Source organism: Drosophila serrata, unplaced genomic scaffold, assembly GCF_035046125.1.
Source record: "Drosophila serrata isolate PLE 108 unplaced genomic scaffold, ASM3504612v1 contig_184, whole genome shotgun sequence".
Lineage (NCBI taxonomy): Eukaryota > Metazoa > Arthropoda > Insecta > Diptera > Drosophilidae > Drosophila > Drosophila serrata.
In genome coordinates, this window is record NW_028257082.1 from 8,862,460 (window position 1) to 8,887,686 (window position 25,227).

Here is a 25,227-nt window from a genome sequence, read left to right on the forward strand (position 1 = left end):
GACGATAACCGGAACGGACGTACGGCGGCACCAGAACGTAATTCGGAACGGGAACGGGAACGGGAACAAGAAGAAGGCTCAGGTTCACCGTAACGCTTTGCCCCATAACGTAACGTATGACACTTTATAAATTTGGAGCGCAAAAGTTTTCGAGGGTGCGAAACTTTGCCGGGGTCGGTTTTTGGAGTCGTAAACAATTGGACGGGCAAGTTATCCTGCACTGCAATAAATCTATACTTATTTATTGTTATTTAATTTATTTCATATTAAAAGAATAATCTCTTGGGAATTTCCACAAAATGTTTAATAGAATAGAAAGCATCTGAAATAAGGCTTACAGAACTCTTAAGGGGTAAAAATGTATGTAAGAAAAAAGGAAACGTTTTCCATGTCTTTTATTTGTTGGAAATGATTTAAATTAACTGTAGATTATGTTCATTTTCGTACAAAAATATTGTTAAACTATTAATTTTGTATTATTTGAGTGGAAAGTCATTTCCGTCCTTATAAATAATATATATTCTTGATCAGCTTCGAAAACCGAGTTAATCTGGATGTGTTTGGAAGAAAACAAAATTGTAAAATGTTTTCCAAAATTTTATAAGGGGTTACATCGTTAAAATTTTCAAAACTTTTCAAAAGTTTGAGATTTTAAACGGAGTATGCCGATTTGTTAAACTGTTAAAAACGCACATAAAAACTAAAATTAATGCATTTTTGGCTTAGCCATATAAAAATGTAGATAAATAATATCTGCTCAAGGAATGATTATAATTTCAGTAATTTAAAGTTTTCGAAAGTTAAATAGAGTAAGCAGATTTGTTAAATAAATAATAACTCAGACAGAAAAGCTTTCCGAATTAAAATTAATGCATTTTTGACTGAGTTATGAATGATTGAAAATTAAACTCCCAAAACAATTGCAAACTTTTTGCTTCTCAAAGTTAGATTCCTTTCCTTGTTATTTTTTTATGCTGTCAATAAATTATATTACTAAACGGATAGGGATGTATTTCACCCTCTCCCTTTTGTACTTATAAAGAAACCCCAATAATATTTTCTGCCAGTGTAATGGACGGACCGAACTTATAAATTAATTTCGCCACAGCAGAATACTTCAGCGAGCTGCTGGCATACCTCAGCTGCCATAAAGGTGGCGGCGGCCCAAGTTGCCGGTTTTGCCGGTGTGCCGGCGACTTAATTAACTGCAGTCCGGCAAAGTCAGCGGTACACACGCACCTGAGACCTGGGAAGGACAGGACCAAGACCAGGACCAGGACCAGGACCTGGCTCAGACGCTGTGCTGCATACTTTCAGGGCGTCGTCGCAGTAGTTAATTTCATGCTGCCTGGCTTTAACCCCTTCTTCCGGCAAAACGACCTCAAACTCCGTTGGCCATGTGTTTTAAAGTGATTTTCCTTGGGTTCGGGTTCGCCCTTTTGTTTATGTTGCGGCATAAGAGCTCCAGTTTACCGCAAGTGTCAACATTTATTTCCAACTTAACACTTTTGGCGTAACATGGCGCTTAATCCGCAGCGCCAAGTCGAGCCGCGCCAAGAACTTGACTAATTTTGTGCAAAGTTCAGCATTAACATTACCGCAAATTAGCAAAAGTTTTCGCACAAACAGCCGCAGCGCAGGAAAACAAAAAAAAAAAAAACTAGGAGGCTCAGGAAAATCCGATTGCAGGGATTGCAAGGAGGAAAAGCCAAGGGGAAAGCGAGAAAAGCCAGGAAAAGCGGGCTGCAGGGAGCACTTCTCTCTCTCTCTCTCTCTGAGTTGTGGCATCAGCAGACGGTGCCTGTAGTTATCTGGGATGGTTCACTGACTGCCATAAATTAACTTGTCTAGGCCCGATTCCTTGGCAGGACGAAGGAGAGGCGACGGCAGCCTCGTCCTGTCCCCAAGAACTTCTTTGCCAGATTCGGATGCTCGACTTGTAATCTGTTTCACACTTAATGTTTTCTCCTTTCACAGTTTGATTTCGGCTTTAATTGCACGTATAATTTTCAGTTTAATTACACACAAAAATTTATATTAAAAACGGCAATAAATTACATGTTTAAAGCATGAGAGATTTATCGTGAATAAGTTATTAATGCGAGGGCTTAGGGTTGCGTTTCCATAATATTGAATTATAAAGTATAGAATACATAGAATAATATTAACAATAATCTTCCTAGATAAATATTTGTAATTTCCGATAACAATAATAACAAGCAATCTAATATTTAAACCTATTTTTAGATTCTCACAGCCCCACTCCCACAGATTACCATCGATATAGCTTATTTAACGGCGGACAGATCAATCGATATATGCCTTATCCACGACGACTTGTTCCCCGTCAGTTGTCAATCAATTTTCGGGGCTTTTTTGGCTTTGATTTCCATTTGCCCCAGTCATCCCCTCCAATGGATGAAGGATGTCACTAAACCATAACAAAAACAGAAATTATGTCCTTACACACAGGTCACTGGCACGGCACAACCTTCAATCAATCGAGAGAGAGAGAGAGTCTCTGTCAAGTGGATTGGTGGTGGTGGTGTTTTAGGAGCCGGGAACTGAACTTGAACTGGGAAGAGACCACACACCCATCCACCCACCCATCCTTTAGGGAGCTCTAGGTGGTGGTCGTTCCAGCGCTTTTGACACGTTTGGCAAATATTTGAGCACGTCTAAAAGCGCGTTACGGTCTCCAGCAGGCGTTCAATATTTTCCAGACCAGAGGGAGCGCAGCCTCAGATGACCGCTTTTTCCCCATTGGCTTTTCCCTATCAGCAGTGTTTTCCCTACCGAATTTTCGTCCCCGATTTCCTCCCCCCGCCCCCCATCATTGCCATCGCGTGGCAGTGCGTGCTTTGCCCTTGGCCAGTGGCTTAATTAATTTTCGCTTCCGTTAACAATTTTTATGCGAACCTGGCTCCTTGGAAAGCGTTTCGCATGCGCTGATTTCGTGTTTATAGCTCCTTTAATTCGCCACTAATGCGGGTCCGTTTGCGATGGAATTATTTGCCGGATACATGCGATTAGTTTTGGCCAGATTGCGAATAGTTTTTGCCCTCAATTGGTCGTCCTTTTTTATTTTGCAGGCATGCAACAAGTTAATTACATAATTCAGCCTGCCCACGCCTGCACTTGCTCTTGATATTTATGTCAGGCCGAAAGGGATTTTACCAATAAACACCACATGATGCCAATGCCAAATTCCGGTTAAACACCACCACCAGCAGCAGTAGCAGGAAACTTGGCCAAAAGAAAAATAATACGAAATAAAATTAAATAAAATAAAATATAAAAAAGCTGAAGCTGCACCAGTCAGTGGAGAGGGGGTCACGATAGAAGAGACTTAAAAAATAAGCTAAAAGTCTTTTGAAGTTGCCAAAGTAAAAGAGCCAGGGGGAGGGGGAAGGAAAATGGAAACGAGGATGGGAAATGGAGGCAAACAGCGCGATATAAAGTTGGGGCTTTTTGGCTTTGACGCACGTAGCTCCCGATTTGAAAGTTTGTCGTGTGTGCTACGTATATATATATATATATATATATACTTGCTTTTCTTTATTCCCTCCATATATCCGAGAGTATGTATGGGAAGGAACAACAAGGAATCGACAGTGGAGCCACTTTTCCCTCTGCTGCTGCTGCTGCTGCCGTTTGCTGCAACGCTTTTATTAAGCTTATAAATTTTTTATTTAAGACTTTTCACTTTGAGCTGTTTTTGGTGCAAGCCTCGGGGCCAATGGCAAACAGACGACATGAATGTGACATTTATTTGACTTGTGCCAGGAGCATTTCAATTCCACATTCACATTATATGTATATCCACAGCCAACCCGTTGAGCCCATAAATTATCGAAATCGTTAATGCCACAATTGTGAAATAGTGTGACAATTTCATTAAATGCCCAGAGCGTACATTTCGCTCTCCAAAAACAATACAAATAAAATGCAAAATTTCAATAAAATGTCCATGGACATGTGAACCGAAAATATTTGATAAACTGCAACAATTTCCCCCACGGGTTGACCGTTTCTTTTTTTCCTTTTTGTATGGCAGATGCCCGCCCGTATTAGGTTAGCGAATATTTTAGCCGAAAATGCGACTAAATCCATACGGAGTTTATTCGATTTGATTTGTGGCCAAAACTGGAGTTTTCAAACTAACAATTTTATGAATTTTCTACATTTCAGATGGAGATGCCCTGTCCTCTGTTGATTATAAGGTAAGTAATTAAAATGTATATTTATAGAATATTATAATACTTTAACAGGTTGAATAGATTATATAGATTTTAATAGATCATATATATTATGTTATATTTAATTTAAGAGACTAATGACTTGTTTTAACACTGATTTCCTGGGTCATACAATCAAGAGTTAGGATTTTAAAACCACATAGAATTTCATTGTTAATAATATCGATCTTTATCCAGTTCTAATTTCGATAAAAAACTTCCTGGCACCACGTTGCGTATGCGTAATATGTCTGACTGTAAGACACTAAAAAAAGAAAACCGTCACGTGGTGCATATAAATTGCCCTGTTTTTTGACATTTTTTCTATGAAACTTTTTCGTTGAGGTGCAAATTACTTTTGTTTCATTTCCCTTTTGTTGGCTTACGGCGTATTTTTTGGTCACCTTTTTACTGGATTTCCGTTTTTTATATATATATATATATTTTATTTTTTTTTCCCGATTTCCCTACGAAACTTGACAACTGTCAAGCATCGAGGAATGACCAGAGTTTTTGGCATTGCCTAAGCGTGCGTGTGAATGACCAAAAACTGGACACGGACGCACAAGTATTTATAGCAAACTCACACATGTATGCATGGGTCAAAGGAAATCAATTTCCATATGCAAAACTTTTTTAGTGCACGTAGTAGGACTGGCCTGGGAACTGAAACTGGCCAACGAGAGGGAGCCGAAATCGAATTTTGTCCATAAAATATTCAAATTGTTCTGTATAAACGACGCATAAACATTCTTTGTGTGTGCAAGGGGGGGGGGGGGGGAGGGGAAAGCACCTGCAGCAGCGTGGCATTTCCAACTCAACTCTCGAATCGCATAAATTTTTATGTTCAAATGCCAAAGGCCGTAGGCAGAGGCGATCGCTTAATGTGTCCCGCGGCTGAAATTCAATTTGTAGCACATCCGTGGCCAAGAGGAAAAGGTACAACCAGCTGGGGAAAAAAAAGAAGAAAAACGAAACAGTTATACATCCGACTGGAGAAAACTGCAAATGTGAAAAAAGTGCAAATGTCCAACTGGCCAAAGGACAAAGGAGCAAAAGAGCAAAGGAGCCGAATCGATGTGAAACAAAAACGGGAGGAAAAGTCTCCCCAGGAGAGAGAGAAACTGTGGAAAACACAGCCTGGCTGCTACTACTACTTTGCTATGCGAACGATTGATTGAAAATTGATTTCATTATGAACTTGTGATGCATATTCGCCCGACCAACAAGCCACCGCCCGGCCTCATATCCTGCAACACCGCCCAGCATTCCCAACCAGAGTCCTGTGCATCTCGGTAGATAATTGGATTTCGGAAGGTTCTACCAGGATCCTAGTTCATACACCCAGAGAAACAAGGTCGTTCCATAAAGTTGATAAAAGAGAAACTACATTAAACTCTTGCCTTTAAATCTTAATTTTATGTAGAACGTATTATGGAATGTCCTTATTTTAGCCATTATTTTTATTTTGCCTGTGGATTTTATTCCTTTTCTCTGAGTGCCTTGTATTGTGCACTTCCACTCTTCCAATTAGTTATGGAATTTTTGCTGTATTTAAATTTTTTGTATCCCCCAGTTAGTCTTATAGGAATGTGTAAGTTAAGAAGGGGGAAATTCGGACTCTTTAGAGACGAGGAAAACGAAACGAATCCCACCCAGACAAGAGACCCAGGAAATTAAGCCGCTTATGGCCAGGCCATTCGTTCCCTTTTGTTTTTTAATGCTCAGCCATGCTCCCCAGTCTCTCCTCCTGCTCCTCCTCCTCCTGGCACTTCCCGAAAATATTACTCAGTTGCCATTCCACTTAAGATTCCGCTGGCCAAGTGCACTTGTCCTGGCCACAAATGGCTGTGTTGTCTGTTGTCGCGCGTATTTAGCATAAAAGGTGCGGCGGCCAGAGTCTTCGGCGGGGTCTTGGGCTTTTGATGTTCACTCACCACTTGCTCTCAGGCTCCCTCCCCTTACCCTTCCCCTTCCCCATCAATGTTGATATTTTGCATCAAAATTCTGACAAACTTGTTCGCCAAAACAAGGGGGAGGGTGAGAGGAACTAGATCCAAAGCGGAAGTGGCGACATTTTAGGATGTCACTACGAGTTTGAGGTCGCCGCAAAGTGCGCAACACAATTTGCATAATACCCGGTGGGACGGATGGATGTGGATGTGGATGAGGTTGTGGATGGAAGGGAGATATGTCGAATGCGGTCTCAAATTTGGTCCAGGTTTTGGGTTACCACACTGAGGGAAAAGTACATAGCCAAGAAAGATCATTCAAGTTTAAAGAAATGCCTTTAAATGTCTCAAATAATATATCAAATCTTTTCACTTAACATTAGGAAATCTCTTGACTTAATCAATGAATTATTTTGGTACTTAAACTCTAATTAATTGTCCTGACAGTGCATGCAAATGAGTTCGAGATGAACAAGCAGGCGTTGTAATCTTTGTCACTATATAGGTTCAGGCCCGGTTAGGTCCATAATAACACACAAAACACAAAGTCACCTTACCCAGCTATTGTTGAGCTTAGAAACATACACACACAGACACATCTATATAGATTGTTCCTGAAAAAGGATCCCCGGACAAGGACATAATGCCCCCGACACCCAGAACAAGTCGGGAGAAGGCCGAGAAGCAGCAGAAGGCAGAGTACGAGCTAAAATGTGTGACCGATTTTGAAATGACCAAGAGGCTGGACAATATGCCCCGGGATATGGATACCTTCTGGGTAACCGATACCGCTACACCAAAATCCCATTTCAGTGGTCGGTCGGGGCTCAGTAATCCCAAGTTTAACAAGGGAGTGGGGTTTACGTTCAACGAAAGGCGACTACTTTCCATCCACGGATTGCTTCCGGCTTCAGTTCAAACCATTGACATGCAGGTGAAGTGCTGCCAATTAGTTGTGGCCTCTATGAGTGGCCCATTGCAGAGATATGCATATATCATGGTTTTGTCGCAAACGAATATCAGGCTCTTCTATCGTTTTCTACTGAGCGATATCGAACTGTATATGCCAATGATAGATGCCTCCAGTTATCCCAATTTGCTTGAATACAACAAAATGCTGAGTCCCATTGGCAGGGGCTTGTACATCACCATCAAGGATCTGGGACATGTGCATCAGGTGCTGAGCAATTGGCCAATTCGGCACGTTCGCTGCCTGGTGGTGAGCAATGGAGCTTCTATCCAGAGTTTCGGTGACTTGGGTATCAATCAGATGCCGGCCCTCACCTCCGTAATGCATCAGAATGTGGTCTATAGCGGGATTCATCCGGATTTTTGCCTCTGTGTGTTGCTGGATTTGGGCACAAATAACGAAGAACTCTTGAAGGATAGATTCTATATGGGATTGAAGGAGCGTCGTCCGCCACAAAAACTTTACGATGAGTTTTTTGAAGAGTTCACGATGGCGGTTCTGCGAATGTATGGGTCACGTGCCCTGATCCTATGCAAGGACTTTGAATCGCAATATGCCAAAAGGCAGCTGGAAATGTATCGGGAGCGTCATTGCATTGTGGATGTGGACTTTCAGTGTATGGCCGCATGTGCTCTCTCCGCGATAATAGTGTGTAATAATGCTGTAAAGCGAGTGCTCTTCACAACCAATATGATCCTGTTTTATGGAGCTGATCTCACAAATGTGGGAATGGCCAAATTGTGCATTGCCTATCTGAAGAGGGAGGGCCTCAACGAGACCAGTGCCAGGCAAAGGATATGGTTTTGCGATGCCGAAGGATTAATTGTGATCGGCAGACCTAACATACCCGAGGAGCTGCTGGAGTTCGCAAATCCCCATGAACCCATACCCACATTGGTGGAGGCCATACAGAAGTTGAAGCCAAATGTCCTGGTCGGTGGATGCTCTCAGGCCAATGTCTTTACACCCGATGTCCTTCGGGCCATGGAGCAGAGTGCTCAGCAACCAATAATTTTTGCCTTGTCAAGACCCATAAGTCTGGCTGAATGCACACCGGATGCAGCCTTTGCTTACACCAAAGGACGATGTGTCTTCATCTCGGGATCGAAGCTGCCGCCCATCAAGTATGCCAACAAGATGTATCAACCGGGATACTGTAGTAGCCACATCTTACTACCTGGCCTCACATTGGGCGTAATGCTTGCCGGCTTTACCACCGTTCCGGACGAGACCTTTTGCGTGGCCGCCGAGCGTTTGGCCCATATGGTTTGGCCAAAAGACTTGGCCATGCGGAATGTCTTCCCGCCGATGAAAAAGATTCAATGCATCAGCCTGCACCTGGCGGAGGCTGTGTTCACCTACGCCTTCCGTCGTGGCCTGGCAACAATGTGGCCGCGTCCAGAGAATCCCCTCGAGTACATAAAGTCAAAGATGTATGATTCCAGCTATCGTATACACGGCGAGGATGTCTATTGCATGCAGGAGCGAAAGATTGCTACCACGGAGTCTGAAAATTACTACCAGCTTAGCATTTAGAACCTATACTTGCCACTAGACCATTATTAAAAGGGAACGAAGGACATTGGGGTAGAGGTTGTTGGGGGGGGGAGGCAAATTGCATGGCATATCATGTCTAATAACAGTTGTTGGCCCAGTCCGTCGCATATTGATTTCGATTCGAACCCAAGTCGGAGTGCAAGTACGCCAGCGGGCAATTAATTGCATGCAATTTTCATGTGTCAACTCATGCTGTGTGGCAGTTCGTACTTATATACGTAGGACACTGAGAGAAATGGGTTGATTTAGGGAAAAATAAAATACAAAAATTATATCCATCCATGCTAATCAAGAAAATATATAGTTTATAATTAAATTATATGGTAAATAACGACTCCTTCACTAACTGAAACTATAATAATGTAAGCAAAAGTTGGCGACAAAGTCTGCATCAGTTTTGAAACTATCGTAAGGATAAGATATTAATATTCAGGAATAGTTTATTATTACATTTTTTTGATATCCTTTACACAAATTGCTTTCTCATTTTAAATTAAATTCAAGAAATGGATTTCTTCTTCTCTTAAGAGAATTCTTTCAAAAAATAAATGCAAAACTAGCACAGCTGATACTAGACCTAGGCCTGATCCCTCCTTTAGCATCTATATTACAAGATTTAATTGTAAAGATCAAGACTTACTGCAGTACAGTATTTCTTCATTACCTTATTCGGCTATTAATTGATTTCCTAGCTATCCAGATATATTCCATTGGTCAGCTGATATTTTTGGGTCACTATCACTTTCGATGTTAACACTGGGAATTCCTCGGACTGAATGAAGCCAGTGCGAGGGTCGCGGCTATATTTATACTCTTCGAGGAAAGAGAACAGAGAAAGTGAGAGCGAGAGCGCAAGTGATAACTCTAGAGATAGTGAGAGAGACATGGAGAGAAAGAGATATCTCTTGAGATACACAGAGAGAGCTTAAGTGAGAGAGAAGAAGAAGAGAGACAGAGAGAAACAGCGAAAGGGACAGATAGAGAGACAGAGATAAATCAAGATGTGTTATATTATAATACATTTCAAGGGTGTTAAAATGAAATATCAATAATATAATTTGTAATTTAGAAAGGTTTTCTTCTACATGTCTTTGTCCTAGTTAATTTCAAATTACTTATCTTCTTGTTAGTTAATCTTATACTGGTTATAACTTCCTTAAAATTTACATACTGTTTTTTAAACGCATTCTTTTAATAAGCTTTGGCTTGTTTAGTTTAAATAAGTCAAAATCCCCTGTTAAAATGTTTGAGAAATCTACAATTTTAATTTATATTTTTTCCTGAGTGTGTAACGCCTGTGTGTGCGGGTGTTTTCAGGTGGCTTGGAATTCTCCAGTGACTGCAGTCCAAACTATCGCCATACAACAATAAAATAATTGAAACAACCACCATAAAATGGTAGAAAACACAGCCACAACAAAAATGCAGACAAATTAAATTGCCCGAATGTTACTCAACTGAGTGTGTGTGTGTGCGTGTGTGTGTGTGTGTGGATATGAGTGTGTGTGACGTCTGGCTTTGACAGGTGTGCGTCTGAGCGAAAGCATGATATTCCATTCCATTTATCAATACGACAAATGAAATGCAACCCGGCCCCGTGTGTGTGTGTGTGTCGGTTTTCCTCTTTGTCACATTGAATTATTTGCTTAGGTTTTTTTACTGCATTTTCCGGGGATCGTTTATCGGCTAGCTTTTAGCCACATATTTTGATAGCGCATCAGGTGCATTTGACTCTTCTGTCCTTCCGGCACTCAATCACTGAAAACAATATCTGAGAGACATGAGCCAGATTTTATTGTTATTCTACAAAGAACAAAGGAATTTGCTGGCTAAGCTGGACCCCAGGAGATGACTTCGTAGCCAATTGCTTTGAGATCCTGTGCATTGATTTGATGTCCTGACAGCTCCTTAATCACGCCTTGTACATTCGCAGTGGTCTGTAATTAAAGGGGGTTGCGTGTTTTTAATCAAACAAATATAACAAATAAGAATAATTAAATTTGAATATATATGTTGCTGTCTTTAAAATGATAATTGCTTTGAAAATATAAACATCTAATTGGTGTTTTTAATATATATTTATAGTTCACCAAGTCAATGGCATCTCATAAAATTATTGCTATGACTTGCATGATTTACTGTTGACCTACTAGTGACTCATTGCCTTTAAAGATTAGAACTCTTACCCAAGCGGCTTCACATTTGGCTTTGAATTCCGGACTCTTCAGGGCCAGATAGAATTTGGCAAATATGGCACTTTTCTGGCGTTTCTCCTTGATCAGAGCCACAAACCGATCGCGGGGCAGATGAGTGAGTATTTCCTGAACGAAGCTAGTGAAAGAACCCAAAGTTCTTGTATCTGTGACCGGCTGAAGTAGAACAAAGACAAGTTCCTCGCTAATCGAATTGTCCAGCGATCGACGATGCCGGTTGCCGAGGTCATGACTCTTATAATAATTATGATGATGCTTGTGTTGATACCAATGAGTTCGCCTCTTTTTCAAGGTCGTCGTATCGTTGAGATGCACAAAATTAATCAGATCCACAACTTCGGGCAGAGACTCTGTGCGTTGTTGAAACCTCTTGAAATCGGAGCTGCGCAAAAATTTTACGGCTTTGCGAAAGCCGGAATCCGTAATCATATGCTCGGCGACGATTTCGCCGATGGTGGCACTTGGTATCAGTTTCTCAAAGTCTCGTAACTCGCTTATCAGCTCTGGGGAATATTTCACTGCCCTGGAATAGCGAAAATGTCCAGAAACTAGCACAACTCCAAGAAGGAGAAATTGTAACACAAGCTCTAAAGTTGACATTATTTCTGATTTTCAATTTATAACATTTCTTAGTAATTCGTTTTTGCAAGCTCTTCTTTGCTCAGCGGTTTGTTTATTACTGTCAACTTGATTTTTCTGTGGTGAGATTAAATTATGTATGTTTACTGGTTTAAGCATGTGTTATTGTATTGCTTGAATACCCTTTAAATTGAGGGTATAAATGTTTTTGAATCAGTTTGTTGGGAGAGTTTAAAAATGTATAATAAATAAATTCAGAAAAAGATTTATTTACAAAGGTTCAAGAAATAATAGTTTGTTTTCTGTGCCATTCTTAATCCTTATTCACTCTAAAAAATATATGAATAATAAATAACTGAAGTACCTCATATATAATAAATTAAAACCAAAAATAGTATTACTTACCTTTTATAAATACATTCAGCTTCGAAAAGGGTACTCCAAAGTCGATATTTTTATAAATTAATGTTCAGATTCCCGGCTTATCGCTTTCATTCCACTCATATTCTTTGTTGAGCTCATTGCATTCGAACTCGTATTCGAATTTGAGCAAGTACAGTTGGACTTGAATTGAGTTCCTTGATTTCCCCTTTCTACAGTCGCTTCCCGAAATAAAAGACCACACTTGAATTGTTTGCTTATTAAAGAATCTTATCACATTTATTTACTGCATTTTACTTTTAATGTGTTTACACCTAATTTGTTTTCTTACTTTGTTTCTGTTTTGCGTTTTTCTGATTTTTGTTGTTTTTCGGAAATATTTCGATAGCTCGTAGATCAATCTGCGTTTGAAATTGTTCGAATGGAACCTTTAATTGGGCGTATTCGAATTATTTGTAAGCGCAAATTTTCTTTTATTGTATGAATACTTTGTAAAAGTCGTTTATCTATTTATGTATATATATATATATATATATATATATTTACCGCGAATATTTATTTTTTACCTTGTATTAATATTTTTACAATGAATTGTTCGTTAAGTACTCAATTAATATTAATTTTCATCTTTAATTGCCGCATGGCAATTTGATTCATTTTTTTCTGCGTGTTTTTTCCGAGTTTTCATTTGTTTTGCGTCTATTTGTTTGTTTTTTTTTTTCTTTTACTCAACATCATGTGATTGTCATACAAAACATTTCACATAATCTTTCAAATTATTTACAATAAACGTTCGAACGAAAAAACTCTACTGAAGGCAACGCAAAAACATTTCATTCATTAAAGTTAGAAGCTCAGAGCATTAGTAGCTTTTTAATATATTTATATACTTTTGAATAGTTTTTCTCCTGTGGTTTTGGTTTAGTTCATGTACAATTGGAATGCTAAAATGTTTTCTATCCGTTTCTTGTTGGGTAAATTCTAATATGAAAACATTTAAAATTTTGCCGAGAAAATCTTTAGAAAAATATTTCGAGTGTGTGTTTGTGTTTAGCTTGGGGTGAGAGTGAGTAATGCCTGCAATTTCGATTTTTTCATTTAATTTAAAACATTTCTGCTGCAAATGCCTATTTTGGTTTCGAGTTCTGTGAAGCGTTTAGTTTTTCCAAGATTCTTTGCTCTATATATGTATATTACGCGGCAGTTTTAAGTGATTTTCCGGGGGGTATGTGCGTGAATGAAGTTTCGACAGTATTTAATACAAAACAAAAGAGTCGTATCTATTTGCCACACCAACTTACCTAGGCTACGTTCGGGTAAGTAATCATGAGCATGTTGGTCTCAATGCAGTAACTTCATGTATCTATAACTATTTATGTCTTTAGATTACGCATACGCATATAATATGTATATATATATAAATATGTAACTATGTATTGCTTATCGTAAACATTAGGCCAACGCACCATCTATACAAGAGCGAGTTAATGCCGAATCGAGAATTCAAAAATCATAATCGGAGTTGAGTAAAAAACTAAATTAATGCTTGATTCACTTATCGACTAAAGCCCTCCTATTTACAAAATCGCCCTAAGCTATAGTCCATAGCCGCCGATTATAGATACATATATGTATTTATGTGTACTGTGCGTCCAACGTTTCCTCCGTCTATTTCCGGTTTTTGTTTTGGCTATCGTTATAAGTTGGTTCCGTATCCGTACTTGTCTATGACCTAAACAGGGGCAGCTAGTTCTGTGTGTGGTTTTGTGTCTTATGCTAGTTTTATTCGAACAAATATGGCTAAGTAATATACAAATTCGTTTAAGATCTTCCCAACCCGGAAACCGAAATAAATTGAAATCAAAATCGAATCGTTGCGTCATCAGCTGTGAGCTAATAATACTTCTTTTGCCTTGGGTCAGATTCTCGCTTAGGTGGTTGCAGTTCCATCTGTGTCTGTATCTGTATCTGTTTCTGTATCTGTATCTGTTAGATTAGAATATCCTTAACCTTAGCTCAAAGTAGAAATAGTGTTTGTGAGTGTTTTTTTTTTCTGTGTGAGTGTAAAACCGTAATTTCCATTTGACTTATGGCAGGATCCTTTTGCTAGTAACTTTTCTCGTTTACTCCATCTTTGTATATCAGTTAGTTAATATGTCGAAAATCATTCAGTTAGACGCTGACAACATCTTTAAAAACGAAACGGAACAATGACACAAAAAAAAACCAAATATTATATAAACGCATCGAAATTATTGGAAATATTGTCGATTTTAAAAGCTTAAAAATTTCAGTCTTTGTAGTGGTTTTTCCTTCCATCTTTTTTATAGTTTTTTTGTTTTTTGTTTTACTTTCTTGGTTGCTTTTCCTTTTAGTTTTTTTCGTCGTCCCTTGTCACATTCTCGTAGATGTTTTCCACACTGATTTCTTGGGTGGCTCACTCTGTTTGGTTTTGCTCCTCTGCGCCTGCAAACAAAATACAGCCCAAAATAAAGCAAATATGTTTAGATATATGATATATGTGTTAGATGCGGAGTCTTTGTTGTTTGGTTTCCGGTTTGAAGAGTGTGGAAAGTGTGGGTTGTCTTACATGGGCACTCCAACTTACATTTACATTTTAACTAGAAACTTTAGAAGCGAGCAAATATGGTAAGCACGAACACGAAAATGTACAATGTGCGGTGGGCGATGGCCACGCCCTCCGAGGACGACGACGACGACAGAAATTCAAAGCTGTACAAGTACGCTGGACATTTCGATTTCGAACGGGGGGCATCAGCGGCAGCGGCAGGGGGGTGGTGGATTGGACAAAGGACATTTTTTTTTTGGTTAGATTTCGTCAGGGTCTAGTGGCAGAAACTAACAGCTACTGGTTATGGTGGGACAGGTGATGATGGTTTTGCAGCACCGAAAAATCATTCTGACACTCAGGAATGTGAAAAGTTTTATATTTTACTTGAAAGTCTAGAGAATTCTGCACAAGAACCTGTCTTAATTCAAGTATAAATATTTTGACTTTACAAATAAAATACATGCATTGCCCTACTTTCCAGATTTTTGTACTACTTTCTCCTCAACTCTTCAACTTTCACATTCTTGATTGCAGAATGATTTTCTTTTTTGTCGGCACACTCACTGATTATGCAGGGGCTGAGATAGCATGTGTTGGTTATTTCAAGGATACTCACTTCTGGGTCAGACCAGGGCATCGTTGCTGAACACATCGTTCACGTGCTTGCCGTCGTTGCTGCTGATTGGTCCTGCTTTATCCTTGAGGCCGCATTGCTAATAAAACGAAACGAAAAGGGAGAGAGAGAAAGCACTTAGATCTCTGCCTTAGCAAATTACAAAATAATTAAAACTCAAAAAGCACCCCCACACACCTGACGCCTGAAAAATTAATTAAAACAATTAACGGCAGCTGGCGCCCAACCCAAAATTATACGTATTATTCCCAGGGACTCCAAGGATACACACCTCCTGTTTGGCCTGCCACTGCTTCATGGCCGATTTGTATTTCTCGAACTCATTGCACCAGTGCGAGTAGATTTTCTGATAGTCCTGCTTCTGCGATGGCGGCGAACATCTGAAGTGGGGGAAAAGTGAACAATAAGTTATTGACATTTCACGGAAATTAGGCTGCGGGGGGTTTGGATTTGATGGGTCCACAGGGTTGCCTTGCTAGCTATTTTAAAGGCAGTCCTTTTTAGACCTAATAATCTTGTAAAGTTTATAATCCTTTCTTATTATAATTTGTACAGACTTATGAACCTTATAAAAACTAACACAGAATAGCTTTTTGAAATGGAAATATGATTTAGTTATTGTACTTTACTTAGTTATTTTTACTTTGTCAAAAAAAATATAAATATAGACTCAAAGAATGCAAATATATCAGGTCTTCTTAAGAGCATAAAATACTAAAAAAAATACTAAGTGAAAAAGTCATTTCCGAGCCTATAAATCATATATATTCTTAATCATGTCCGGTAAACAAAAAATTTTGGGAATTCTTTTAATTTCTTCAAAACAACATAAAGTTAACCCTTTAAAAATTGATACAAATTTAATTTTTTAAATGTTAAACTGAAAATTAATACATTTTTGGCCAAGTTATGATATTTCGAAAACTTTGATATGCCCAAAAAATAAACCATATAAAAATATTGATCTAAAGTCCTTATAATGGTCTTCTTGATGAAAGAGTCTTTTTCGACCCCATAAATCCTAAATATTCTAGATCAGCATTAAAAGTCGAGTCGAAATAGCATTGTTCGGAAGATAAATAATTTTTCAAAATTGTTTCATTTTCTTATCAGGGGTAAACATTCTCAAAAATCGACAAAAATTTTAATTTTTTTAAATTTCAAATAGAGTTTGCAGATTTATTTAGCTAATAAAAACTAATGAATTTAATGCATTTTAAACTTAGTTATGAAATTTTTAGATTTTCACTTACTCAAAAAAATAACACTTAAAATATGATTGAAACAATATCATACTATTTACAAAATATATACATTTCCACATAATAAATAATAAGAAATTAACAATTTTTAGCTGAAACTAACTCCCAAAGGACTTGAAAGTAGGCAACACTGTGGAGTCCTTGTTACTTTATTTGTGTGTGACTCACCTGTGGGCATCCACGGTGACACCGTAGCTGCAGAGCAGGGTGCCATCCAAGTAGCTGTCATAGCGTCCGCCATCGCCCTCATTCACCGCCAGGAGCACCAGTCCGCCTTCATTCGTCTCGATGTATTTGGTGGGCGTGTAGCGCACCTCGTAGCTGCCAGACAGAGATGGGAGACAGTGAGACAGAGATAGCGAGATGGCCATAGAGATGGCTGCTGCGATATGGCGCAAGAGGGGATTTTCCATTTTCTATTCGCATTCGCATTGGAAACGCACAATAAAAATCAATATCAAACTCTGACTGGCGAATGCTGCGACTATTATTGGGTCGCACCGTCAGTCGCGTCGAAAGTTGAAAGTTTTTCCATTACTTCAGGCAGCAATGCCAAAAAGCAGTCTGGGAGCACATTTTAAAGTGTCAATTTACCGCAGCATTGGCACAGCTAAGTGAGATGAAGCAGCTCTCTACGCTTTTCCCCATTTTCCCCACATCCCCAAAACATTATTCGCTTTCAATTTTCCCAGAGATTTTCGATTCAGATAGATGAGTAGAGTGTGAGGTTTTTAACCGTGAATAATCAGAGGACAATAGTCTCCTCGGTATTAAATTTACTTCAAGGATGCCAAGCAATGGTTCTGATTATTCAAGGATATATTTAATGTGAAAATCCTGCGAGCACTTACCGTCCTTTTTCCGTGGAATGATGATACCAGCGGGTCTGCTTCTTCCTCAGCACTTCCGGCATCTTGACGAAGCACGAAAGATGCAAGGTCTGGCCATAGGATGAGGTTACCTTCTTCTTCAGCACACTCGTATCGCAAATGCCCGACGTCTCATTGGCCACGTCCTGGAGCAGACCCAGCTGGTATGGCCGACAGGCTTTCACCTCCTTGTCCCAGCCGCAGTAGGGATCCGCAACGCAACGGAAACAGCTGTCATAGCGACGGGCACACATGGCCATATCGATCTGCTTCACCTGATGATCGGTGGCCAGGTACAGGGAGCCCGTCTTGTGACTAAGGGTCAGCTCCCGGATTGGTTCGTTGTGCGGCGAGGCCTCAAAGATGTCCACCAGGTTTGAGTGCCGCTGGCCATAGTGCATAAACTGAACTATCTTGTAAATGTGGCCCGAGGTTGTGGCCACAAAGTACACGAGGAATTCCTGGTTCAGCTTGTCGATCCGTATCCTGGGAGGGGAGAACAAAAAAAGAAAGCCAAGAAAAGCAGCGTCAGTGGCAAGCGCTTAACTGAAAACATATCCTGCGGCACTTTGCTCACAAGTTCCGGCCAAGACAAGACATTTTTCGCTGCCAGAACAAAATGTCAGGACAGAGCCAGCCCAGGAGTCTGTGCATTACACACAAAACAATAATAGAGATAATTATGTTTAAGGGTATTTAGAAAGCATTTAAGAGGATAAGAATCTAGTAAAGCCAGAATATCAAGCCTTGAAGAATGGTTTACAGCATAATATGCTTTCAAAATCAATCAAACTATAAAAACATAAGCTTGAATGATTCTTTTCCTTAATAATATCTCTATTTTCTGTACCTGTGACCCCATATATACTCGTTTAAGGGTATTTAGAAAGCATTTAAGATGATAAGAACATGATAAAGCCAAGATATCAGGCCTTAAAGAATGGTTTATGGCATAAATCGCTTTTGAAATCAATCAAAATATAAAAACATGAGCTTGAATGCTTGAATATCTCTATTTTCTGCATGTGTAACCCCATATATACTCGTGTAAACCCGACAAATGTCAACAAGGATACTCCCATGCGACTGGCTCTGTGCCAGAATGGCTGGCTGGCTGGCAGCGCTAATGAATACGGCTCTCACTTACTTGTCCACCACCAGCTTGGTGAGGATGACGTCCCGCTTGAAGAAGACCGGATTGCCAAATTCATGATCGACCGCCTTGTCCATTAGCGGATGTTTGCGGATGAAATTCAACACGGAGTCCGGCAGCGTGGCGGTGTCGTTGTGGCAAGTTCCCGGACGTGGCTCCGGCACTTTGGAGTTCAGCACGGGCAGCCAGGCGCTATTTGAGGTGGCCTGCTCCTTGAATTTGCCTGGAAATGGGGAAAGAGGGGAGAGAGATGGAGGTGTCAGTGCGGAGTTAAGTGCCGGGCAGTAGTACTGCACTTAATTTATGTGTGTCAGTGCGGCGTGCGAGTGCTGATTTGTGGCACTCGCATTTGGTAAATAATAAAATATACAATTTAAGAATCATTGCCACGGCTTTCATGCATATGCCAAGTGGTTTCTGCATTAACATTTCATGAATAGCAAAGGTTTATTTATTATTACTAGCAGTATACATATATTTTGTAAGGTTTTTACTAGTTATCCTTAAAATAGTCCTTTAAATTATTAGATTATTTACTAGTTTTTTACTAGCTACCTTAAAAAAAGCCCTATGTATTATTAGATTCCTGCAGGGTATTATAATTTAGTCAGTAGCGCTCGAAAACTGCAAGGATATATGTATAATCTATTTCTTACCAAAGCTGGATCCCTTTCTTGTTCTTATTTAAATTAAAGTTTTGAATGCAATGATGCATATTCATTTAACTTTTAAAATGTTCTTTAAGCACAAACTTAATTAATTTTTAATAGTGCCAAGGCATCTGTATATCATATTCAGAGTCCTGGCCATTCCCATACAGAGGCATGACCTGTCAAGGATAAAATACAATTTAAGAATCATAGCCTGGCCTTTTGGAGTGCGGCTGCATAATCGTTTGTTGCCATAATTAATTGCTGTGGCTTTCCACATTTATTTTTATTTTTATTTTTATTTCATTTTTTTTATCACACTCTCTGCTGTCTGTGCAACATGCCCGCAAACTTTTCGTAATGAATTTTAAGTGTATGCCAGATTTTTTGCGAGCACTTTGCCCTGTGGCTCCGTCTGTGTGTTGTCTGCCTGATTGTCTGCCTGTCAGTCTTGGCACCGCTCCACACACACACACACACACACACACACACACATTGAGAGCAACTTTACGGTGTTAATGAACTTTCCAGGCCAAGTTGGGTTAAACAAAAAAAAAATGTTGGCCATGGTACTCATTACTTGAACCGAAAGCAGCGAGTTCCACGAAGTTAAAGCAAGAAATTCGTGGCGAATGTGAGACTGTTTCAATAAAAGAAGGAGGAGCAGTGTGTATGTGTGCCACAGTAGCTGTGGCAAAAAGGTCCTGTGGGTGGTGCCACCATCAATTCAATGCGCACCATTTAACGCTCAAATTCCAGGGACAAGGTCTCCACCTGTGCGCGTAATTTCATCCGCAGTCACAGGCGAAATGGGAATCCCCCCTCAAGAATTATGGACAGTGCAATAAATCACACAAGCCCACATACACACAGTAACCACACTCGAAGGAAAAAGGGTCATGTTACTAAACTAGATCTTGGAATATGAAATATTATAAGGACAATAATTATTATTATAAGAATCTAAATAATTCCTTTCTTTAGTGTTTAAATCTTTTTCGAATCAAGTATTAAACTACCGTGTGGATTATTGGTATCTCTTACTTTTGTTTTCTTATTTTAATACAATATTCTTTAAAACAAAAACTTACCATCAAAGGCTGCATTAATATCCCCTATATCGTAGCTACATACTGCCGATCCAATCAGACCATTTGTATTCGTTGTAAATGTAGCATAGAATTTGGTATCATCCGAGGGCATCTTGTACACCGATTGTATCTCATTGAAGTAGAAGGGAAACTCGCTGGATATGCTGCAGTTCATGCGAGCCTTCAGGTAAGTGGCCCAATTCTGGCTGATCATATATTTGCCACCACGATCGTTTTTACAAACCCTTGCCACACGGGAATACACCGCCTTGCCACAGTTAATATACTCCACTGCATGTTCTCGGAAAAAGAAGTAAACAAACTCTCCAATCTCAAAGGAGCCAACAAAGTTGGGTTCTGAAAGGATTAGAGAAGAAGGTTCCATTAATTTTTAAGTCATAAACTTTGATTATAGATATCTCTCTTAAATTATTTCGTATGAGTTTAACTTACTGTCAAGCAGCTTGGAGTCATATTTGACGGTTCTCTTGAAGTTGGCCTCCTTGCGTCCATTTGTCAGATTGTAAAGGTCCGAGCGAAATATGACGGAATCCGCTTTGGTGAACTCTGCATTCGTGCCGGCGTACTGCAGATTGTGTTAGGAGAAAGCCAGGGAAAGCGGGAGAGTCGGGAAAGCCGGAAACAAGAACGAGAGACACAATCGTGGTTAGCAAGCGGCGACTGATGATAAGGCCCCGAACATCACGCATACGCCCAGTAAGCCAAGGCACGCACGCACACAATTACGCACAAAGTGTACGCACGTGCCTCCCTCTCTGTACCTCCTTCCATGTCTATATATATATACATATGTATGTGTGTGTGCCCTGCTCTAATTTAATTTCAGCTGCTTTATTGCTGCCTTTTTTGCTACCGTCTTTCTCTGTCTTTAAAATTTTTCCTGCCTCGGCATCCCCAAAGCAACACAACTTTTGCCAACTTTTCCCTCCTCCCATCATCAGTGGGGGCCTTTACTTTTGTAATTTTATTACAATTGACATTTTTCCTTTTTATTTGTGCGCCTTCCTTCCTTTATCCTTACTTTTATTCCACTTCCGCTTTCGGGTCTGAACTTACCAGGGCGGGCAAACCGAAGGGATTTCCGTTCTCCACATAGACGGCGGTTGAGTTGTCAGCGGGATCGTAGGGACACTTGCCAATGCCCAGGCCGATGCCGGGCACGTACTGGGATCTGGGTAAATGTGTTAAGTTTGCCTAAGGGTTGAAAATGGGTGGGATTCCGGGTGTAGTATATTGGGTTGGTTTGAATGTTTTGGATGTTTGAATGTTGGGTGGAAAAAGGGGGAGAAACGGGAGAAAAGCGCATTAGTTGACTTTAATTTTCGGCCACCCGCTGGCTGAAATGAACTTCAAAACTTGACTGACATTCACAATTAGGCACATTGATGAGGTTCCTCGGAAAAATCCCTTATTTTGCCTTTTCAATTTTTGGGTAAAATACAATTTTATATTTATACGAAGGCTTACATATTCATTTTAAGCTTAAATGAAAAGTCAGTCAAGTTGTTTAAAGAACGATTCTTAAACTAAAGTTATTTGTTCTAAAACCAAATGAAAAATATAAATTTTAATGTTTGGAAATACTCAATAAACTATATGGGGGATATACATATAACCCTTTCTTTAATTAAGTTTTTCCATTCCACTTACATTTATTACATAATCCTTTGGATTGTGGGCATTGGTCCCGCAAACATACAGCTTCTGTCCATTGAAATTCATCGGTTGAATAACTCTTATGTGATTGCGGCACTCCACCTTCTTGTCAAGTGCCCCAACATGCAGGTTTCCATTGAATTTGATTTTTGTTTTTTGGTTTTTGTGTAATTGTAGTAAATGTTAGAAAATCATAGGTTTAATGAAATCAAAGAGTGGGTTTGTTTTCATGTGTGTGTGTGGTTTCGAAAATGCAAATTGGAAATGGAAAAGGGCGAGGCCGTGGCATGAGTTTCGGTTCATTGATAGACAAAATTTTGCACATGCTTTGGATTTGGATACAATGGTTAATAACAATTATTTATCGACTCACCTCCCGCTTGCCCTTGGACACACAGTTGAGAATATCCGAGCCGGTGGGCTCCAATATGAGGACATCGCGCTGGAAGAATGAAAAATGGCATCAAGTTGAAATTTATGTTGGCCAAGTTTATTGAAACCGTGCTGGAATTCGATGCTGCGAATGTTCAACCGAAGGCACGCGCCAAAAAAAGCATTTTTGGTAGACTCGCATGTCCTCGCAGTATTTTACTTTTTTTTTCTTTTATTATGTGACTCACGTTGGACATTTGTTTATTTAATTCGATTCGTTTACTTTGTCTCTAGCTCTCTCTGTTGTTTTTTAAGCGGCACTTGAATCGACAATGAATCTACTTTTTGGAGTTTGTCTTTCTGCAAATACTTTTGCCTAAGTGAAAGCCACAAATCAATGAGTGGGGGGGAGACGGGGGCGAAAAAGCCATCGACTGACAATTTTTATGCCTGACATATAGACACAATATCCGGTGGCTTGCGAGGATGCACTTTCCACTTTTATTTCCACTTGCCCAAAGTGTCAGTCCTTTTTGCCGCTCCAAAGGCACCGGGCAAGTCTAAGTGCTGCTGGCTTCAAATGGAATTCCTTTTGGCCATGGCCCCTCCGCAAGCCGCCCACCCAGAACTCAGCACAAATAATTGCTGTTAAAAGCATTTGCTACGTCTCAGGAGGTGGCGATAGTGCACTGGGCTGCCGCCTTGCAAGGACGCAAGGATGACACAAAAAAATAAAAAGGATAGTGGCGGAAAACGGTTAAACGGACAGGGGCGGATATTGATAGTTGAAGATGGAATCATTAAAGTGCAATTGCTTGGCTGTCAGTGACAAGTTGGTCACTCACAAATGCAGCGGAGGCTTAAAGGTTTTTCCACTACATTTATATATATATTGAATTTAGCATGAATAATATTCAAGGGAAATGGAATTGAATCCAAAAGGACATCCGATTTAGGTCAAGAGACTGCATTTATTATTTAGTTGATTCTGTAAAGATAATACCATTTATTCTTAAACCATATCTTACCTCACAAATCGATTGACTGATGTTGCGCAGATTGAGACGAAAGATGCGATCCCTGGATGGAAAAAGAAAAGCCAAGAAGACAAAGAAATGAATTAGCATGGTAAAGAGGAAAACTTTGTCAGGCCCTCCGACACTCGAGTTAATCCCAAACTCGTGCCACCTCATGCGATAAGTTAATGCCGGCACCAGTTGCCAGCTGTCTGGCCTCCGTAAGCTCAAGCTCATTGACATTTTCCCCTTCTGCATTTTCCCTTCTTTTCTTTTTTTATATGTTTTCGGGTTGAAAAATTGTTGTCGCACACACACACACACACACACCTGCTGTGCGAAAACTGTCAGGCCTGCCAGCGTACTTATTGCAGTCAGTGTGCCCTGATTGATTGATATGTCGAATGTGGCAATATTGCCGGGCCCGGCTTTAAGCGTAGCCATCCGACCACTCGAAACTTTTGCGGCGCCGCGCGGAAAAACAAAAAGGAAAATGCAAACGGGGGTAGTGGTAGTAGCAGTGTGTTTTATGTAGTTCCTGACACTGCCGAGTTTTCTTTTTCGGGGGGCTCTTTCTCTCCCCCGTCAACCCGGAGACCATTAATCTTCATTTCCGCTCCTCTCCAGGAGCAGCTCCCAACGGCAATCGCTGACGAGAGCCGCCAGCTGTGGCTGTGGTGGATCCGCCGGGTTCCGTGGGTCTCCTCCACGAGTCAAGTGGTAATTTTGGTTACTTTGTTTGCCCGCTCTTAGGCGACCATCTCCTCATCAGAGTTTCCCTGGGCTCGTCTTCCTTTATGCCTTCCTAAAAACCGCAAACTGTGAAAATGTGGCCGTGTTGAACTTGCCACAGACAAATGAGCAGACGCCGGGGCAGAGGCAGAGGGGCAGACTCTGCCGGTGGTGGCATTAATTCATAATTATGTATGCCGACAGTGTGGCCAGGAGCCATGGAAAAATGAAATATGCAGTCCCAAATGCGTTCGGGTTTGCCAAGTAGGGCCACAACCCCTTCCTGTTTCCCCCGAAAAACCGGAACTTTCTAATTGCCGGCAGCCGGAAAAGGAAGTTGACCGAAAATTATAGGAATTTTTCTACATTAAAAGGGTCTGCAGTTGACCTTTAATAAATGTATATTGAAGTAGTTTAATAAGTGTATCAATAATTCAAAGCTTTGTTTGATAGTGAAATATTAGTGTGGGAAAGGACATCCCCATATGATAATTTGCTATTTTTTTATTTTCCAAATCTAATTACTTATACTTACATTGCACCCACATAGAGCGCATTATTGCGCTCATCCATGTAGAAAGTTTTGTAATGCAGCGGGCCACAGCTAAAGTCCTTGACATGATCTGCAAGTAGACGAAACAGAGACGAGATTGAGTATACGCCGTGTGTACATTGATTAGGCAAAGGCTCTGGCAGTTAATTAAAGTCTAATGAAACTGTCAGCAGCAGTTAGTCAGCAACAACAAAAAAAAAACACAAAATGAACTAATTAAACTATTATAATTTCAGAGTAACAAGAACAACAACAAAGACAAAGAGAAAGTTAATTTATGGGGGACAGAATCCAAGGGGCCAGAAAGTAAATACAATATAGGCAGAAGGACCAAACCGACCGGCTCCATGGCCATGTCCTTGCACATTTGACACTGACAGTGTCACGTACTCCTGCCAGCAATGTCACGTGCCCCCAAAGCCCAAGGCCTCGGTTCCTGGAACCCCAAAGTCAAGCCGCAAAAAGTTGCACCGCTGTCAATGTCATTAACAAAAGATTGAGGCATTTAGCTGAAATTTTTACGACATTAAGTTGTCAACTAATTTGGCACAATTAGTAAGGACAACAAAAACAACAACATCAGCAGGAGCAAAACACAAACAACACACACAGAGAGAGAGGACACAAAGGACAGTTTTTATTTTTTGTGGCAAAGCCTGAGCAAATCCTTTGATGGCCGCGCTAAGAGTCATTTGTGTTGACTTGGCCAGCTCCTTTTGTACCCGGCCATTGGGCATTTGACACTGACAACCCCTA

General features: G+C 40.2%; 3 protein-coding genes across 6 annotated transcripts in view; 1 reads left to right on the forward strand and 2 right to left on the reverse strand.

The window, feature by feature from the left end:
• The first annotated feature begins 6,700 nt into the window (after nucleotides 1–6,700).
• LOC110181489 (NADP-dependent malic enzyme) lies at nucleotides 6,701–9,033 on the forward strand. The gene has a single exon (XM_020949253.2). The coding sequence runs from the start codon at nucleotides 6,834–6,836 to the stop codon at nucleotides 8,694–8,696; it is 1,863 nt and encodes a 620-aa protein (XP_020804912.1). The 5' UTR covers nucleotides 6,701–6,833; the 3' UTR covers nucleotides 8,697–9,033.
• A 1,456-nt stretch (nucleotides 9,034–10,489) lies between these two features.
• jtb (jetboil) lies at nucleotides 10,490–11,648 on the reverse strand. Its single transcript, XM_020949376.2, has 2 exons — nucleotides 10,904–11,648; nucleotides 10,490–10,654 (listed from the first exon to the last, which is right to left on the reverse strand). Exons 1-2 carry the CDS (start codon nucleotides 11,528–11,530, stop codon nucleotides 10,547–10,549), a joined length of 735 nt encoding a protein of 244 aa, XP_020805035.2. The 5' UTR covers nucleotides 11,531–11,648; the 3' UTR covers nucleotides 10,490–10,546.
• Nucleotides 11,649–12,804: 1,156 nt separating this feature from the next.
• The window catches only part of Sema2b (Semaphorin 2b), a 49,881-nt gene continuing 37,458 nt past the window's right edge, over nucleotides 12,805–25,227 (reverse strand). The window contains exons 3-16 of one of the 4 annotated variants that reach the window (XR_002319500.2): nucleotides 24,454–24,541; nucleotides 23,199–23,250; nucleotides 22,172–22,240; nucleotides 21,793–21,900; nucleotides 21,199–21,336; nucleotides 20,575–20,707; nucleotides 20,122–20,478; nucleotides 18,375–18,603; nucleotides 17,210–17,713; nucleotides 16,527–16,679; nucleotides 15,368–15,476; nucleotides 15,079–15,175; nucleotides 14,499–14,636; nucleotides 12,805–14,356 (exon numbers count right to left, since the gene is read on the reverse strand). Coding sequence is in view for 2 of the 4 variants with exons in the window: in XM_020949223.2 (XP_020804882.1) it covers nucleotides 15,086–15,175; nucleotides 15,368–15,476; nucleotides 16,527–16,679; nucleotides 17,210–17,713; nucleotides 18,375–18,603; nucleotides 20,122–20,478; nucleotides 20,575–20,707; nucleotides 21,199–21,336; nucleotides 21,793–21,903; nucleotides 22,172–22,240; nucleotides 23,199–23,250; nucleotides 24,454–24,541 (2,033 nt within the window). In the remaining 2 variants the exon portion in view is untranslated. Of the gene's footprint in view, nucleotides 14,357–14,498; nucleotides 14,637–15,078; nucleotides 15,176–15,367; nucleotides 15,477–16,526; nucleotides 16,680–17,209; nucleotides 17,714–18,374; nucleotides 18,604–20,121; nucleotides 20,479–20,574; nucleotides 20,708–21,198; nucleotides 21,337–21,792; nucleotides 21,904–22,171; nucleotides 22,241–23,198; nucleotides 23,251–24,453; nucleotides 24,542–25,227 lie in introns of all 4 variants that reach the window. The other 3 variants (XR_002319499.2, XM_086828985.1, XM_020949223.2) reach the window with 3 other exon arrangements.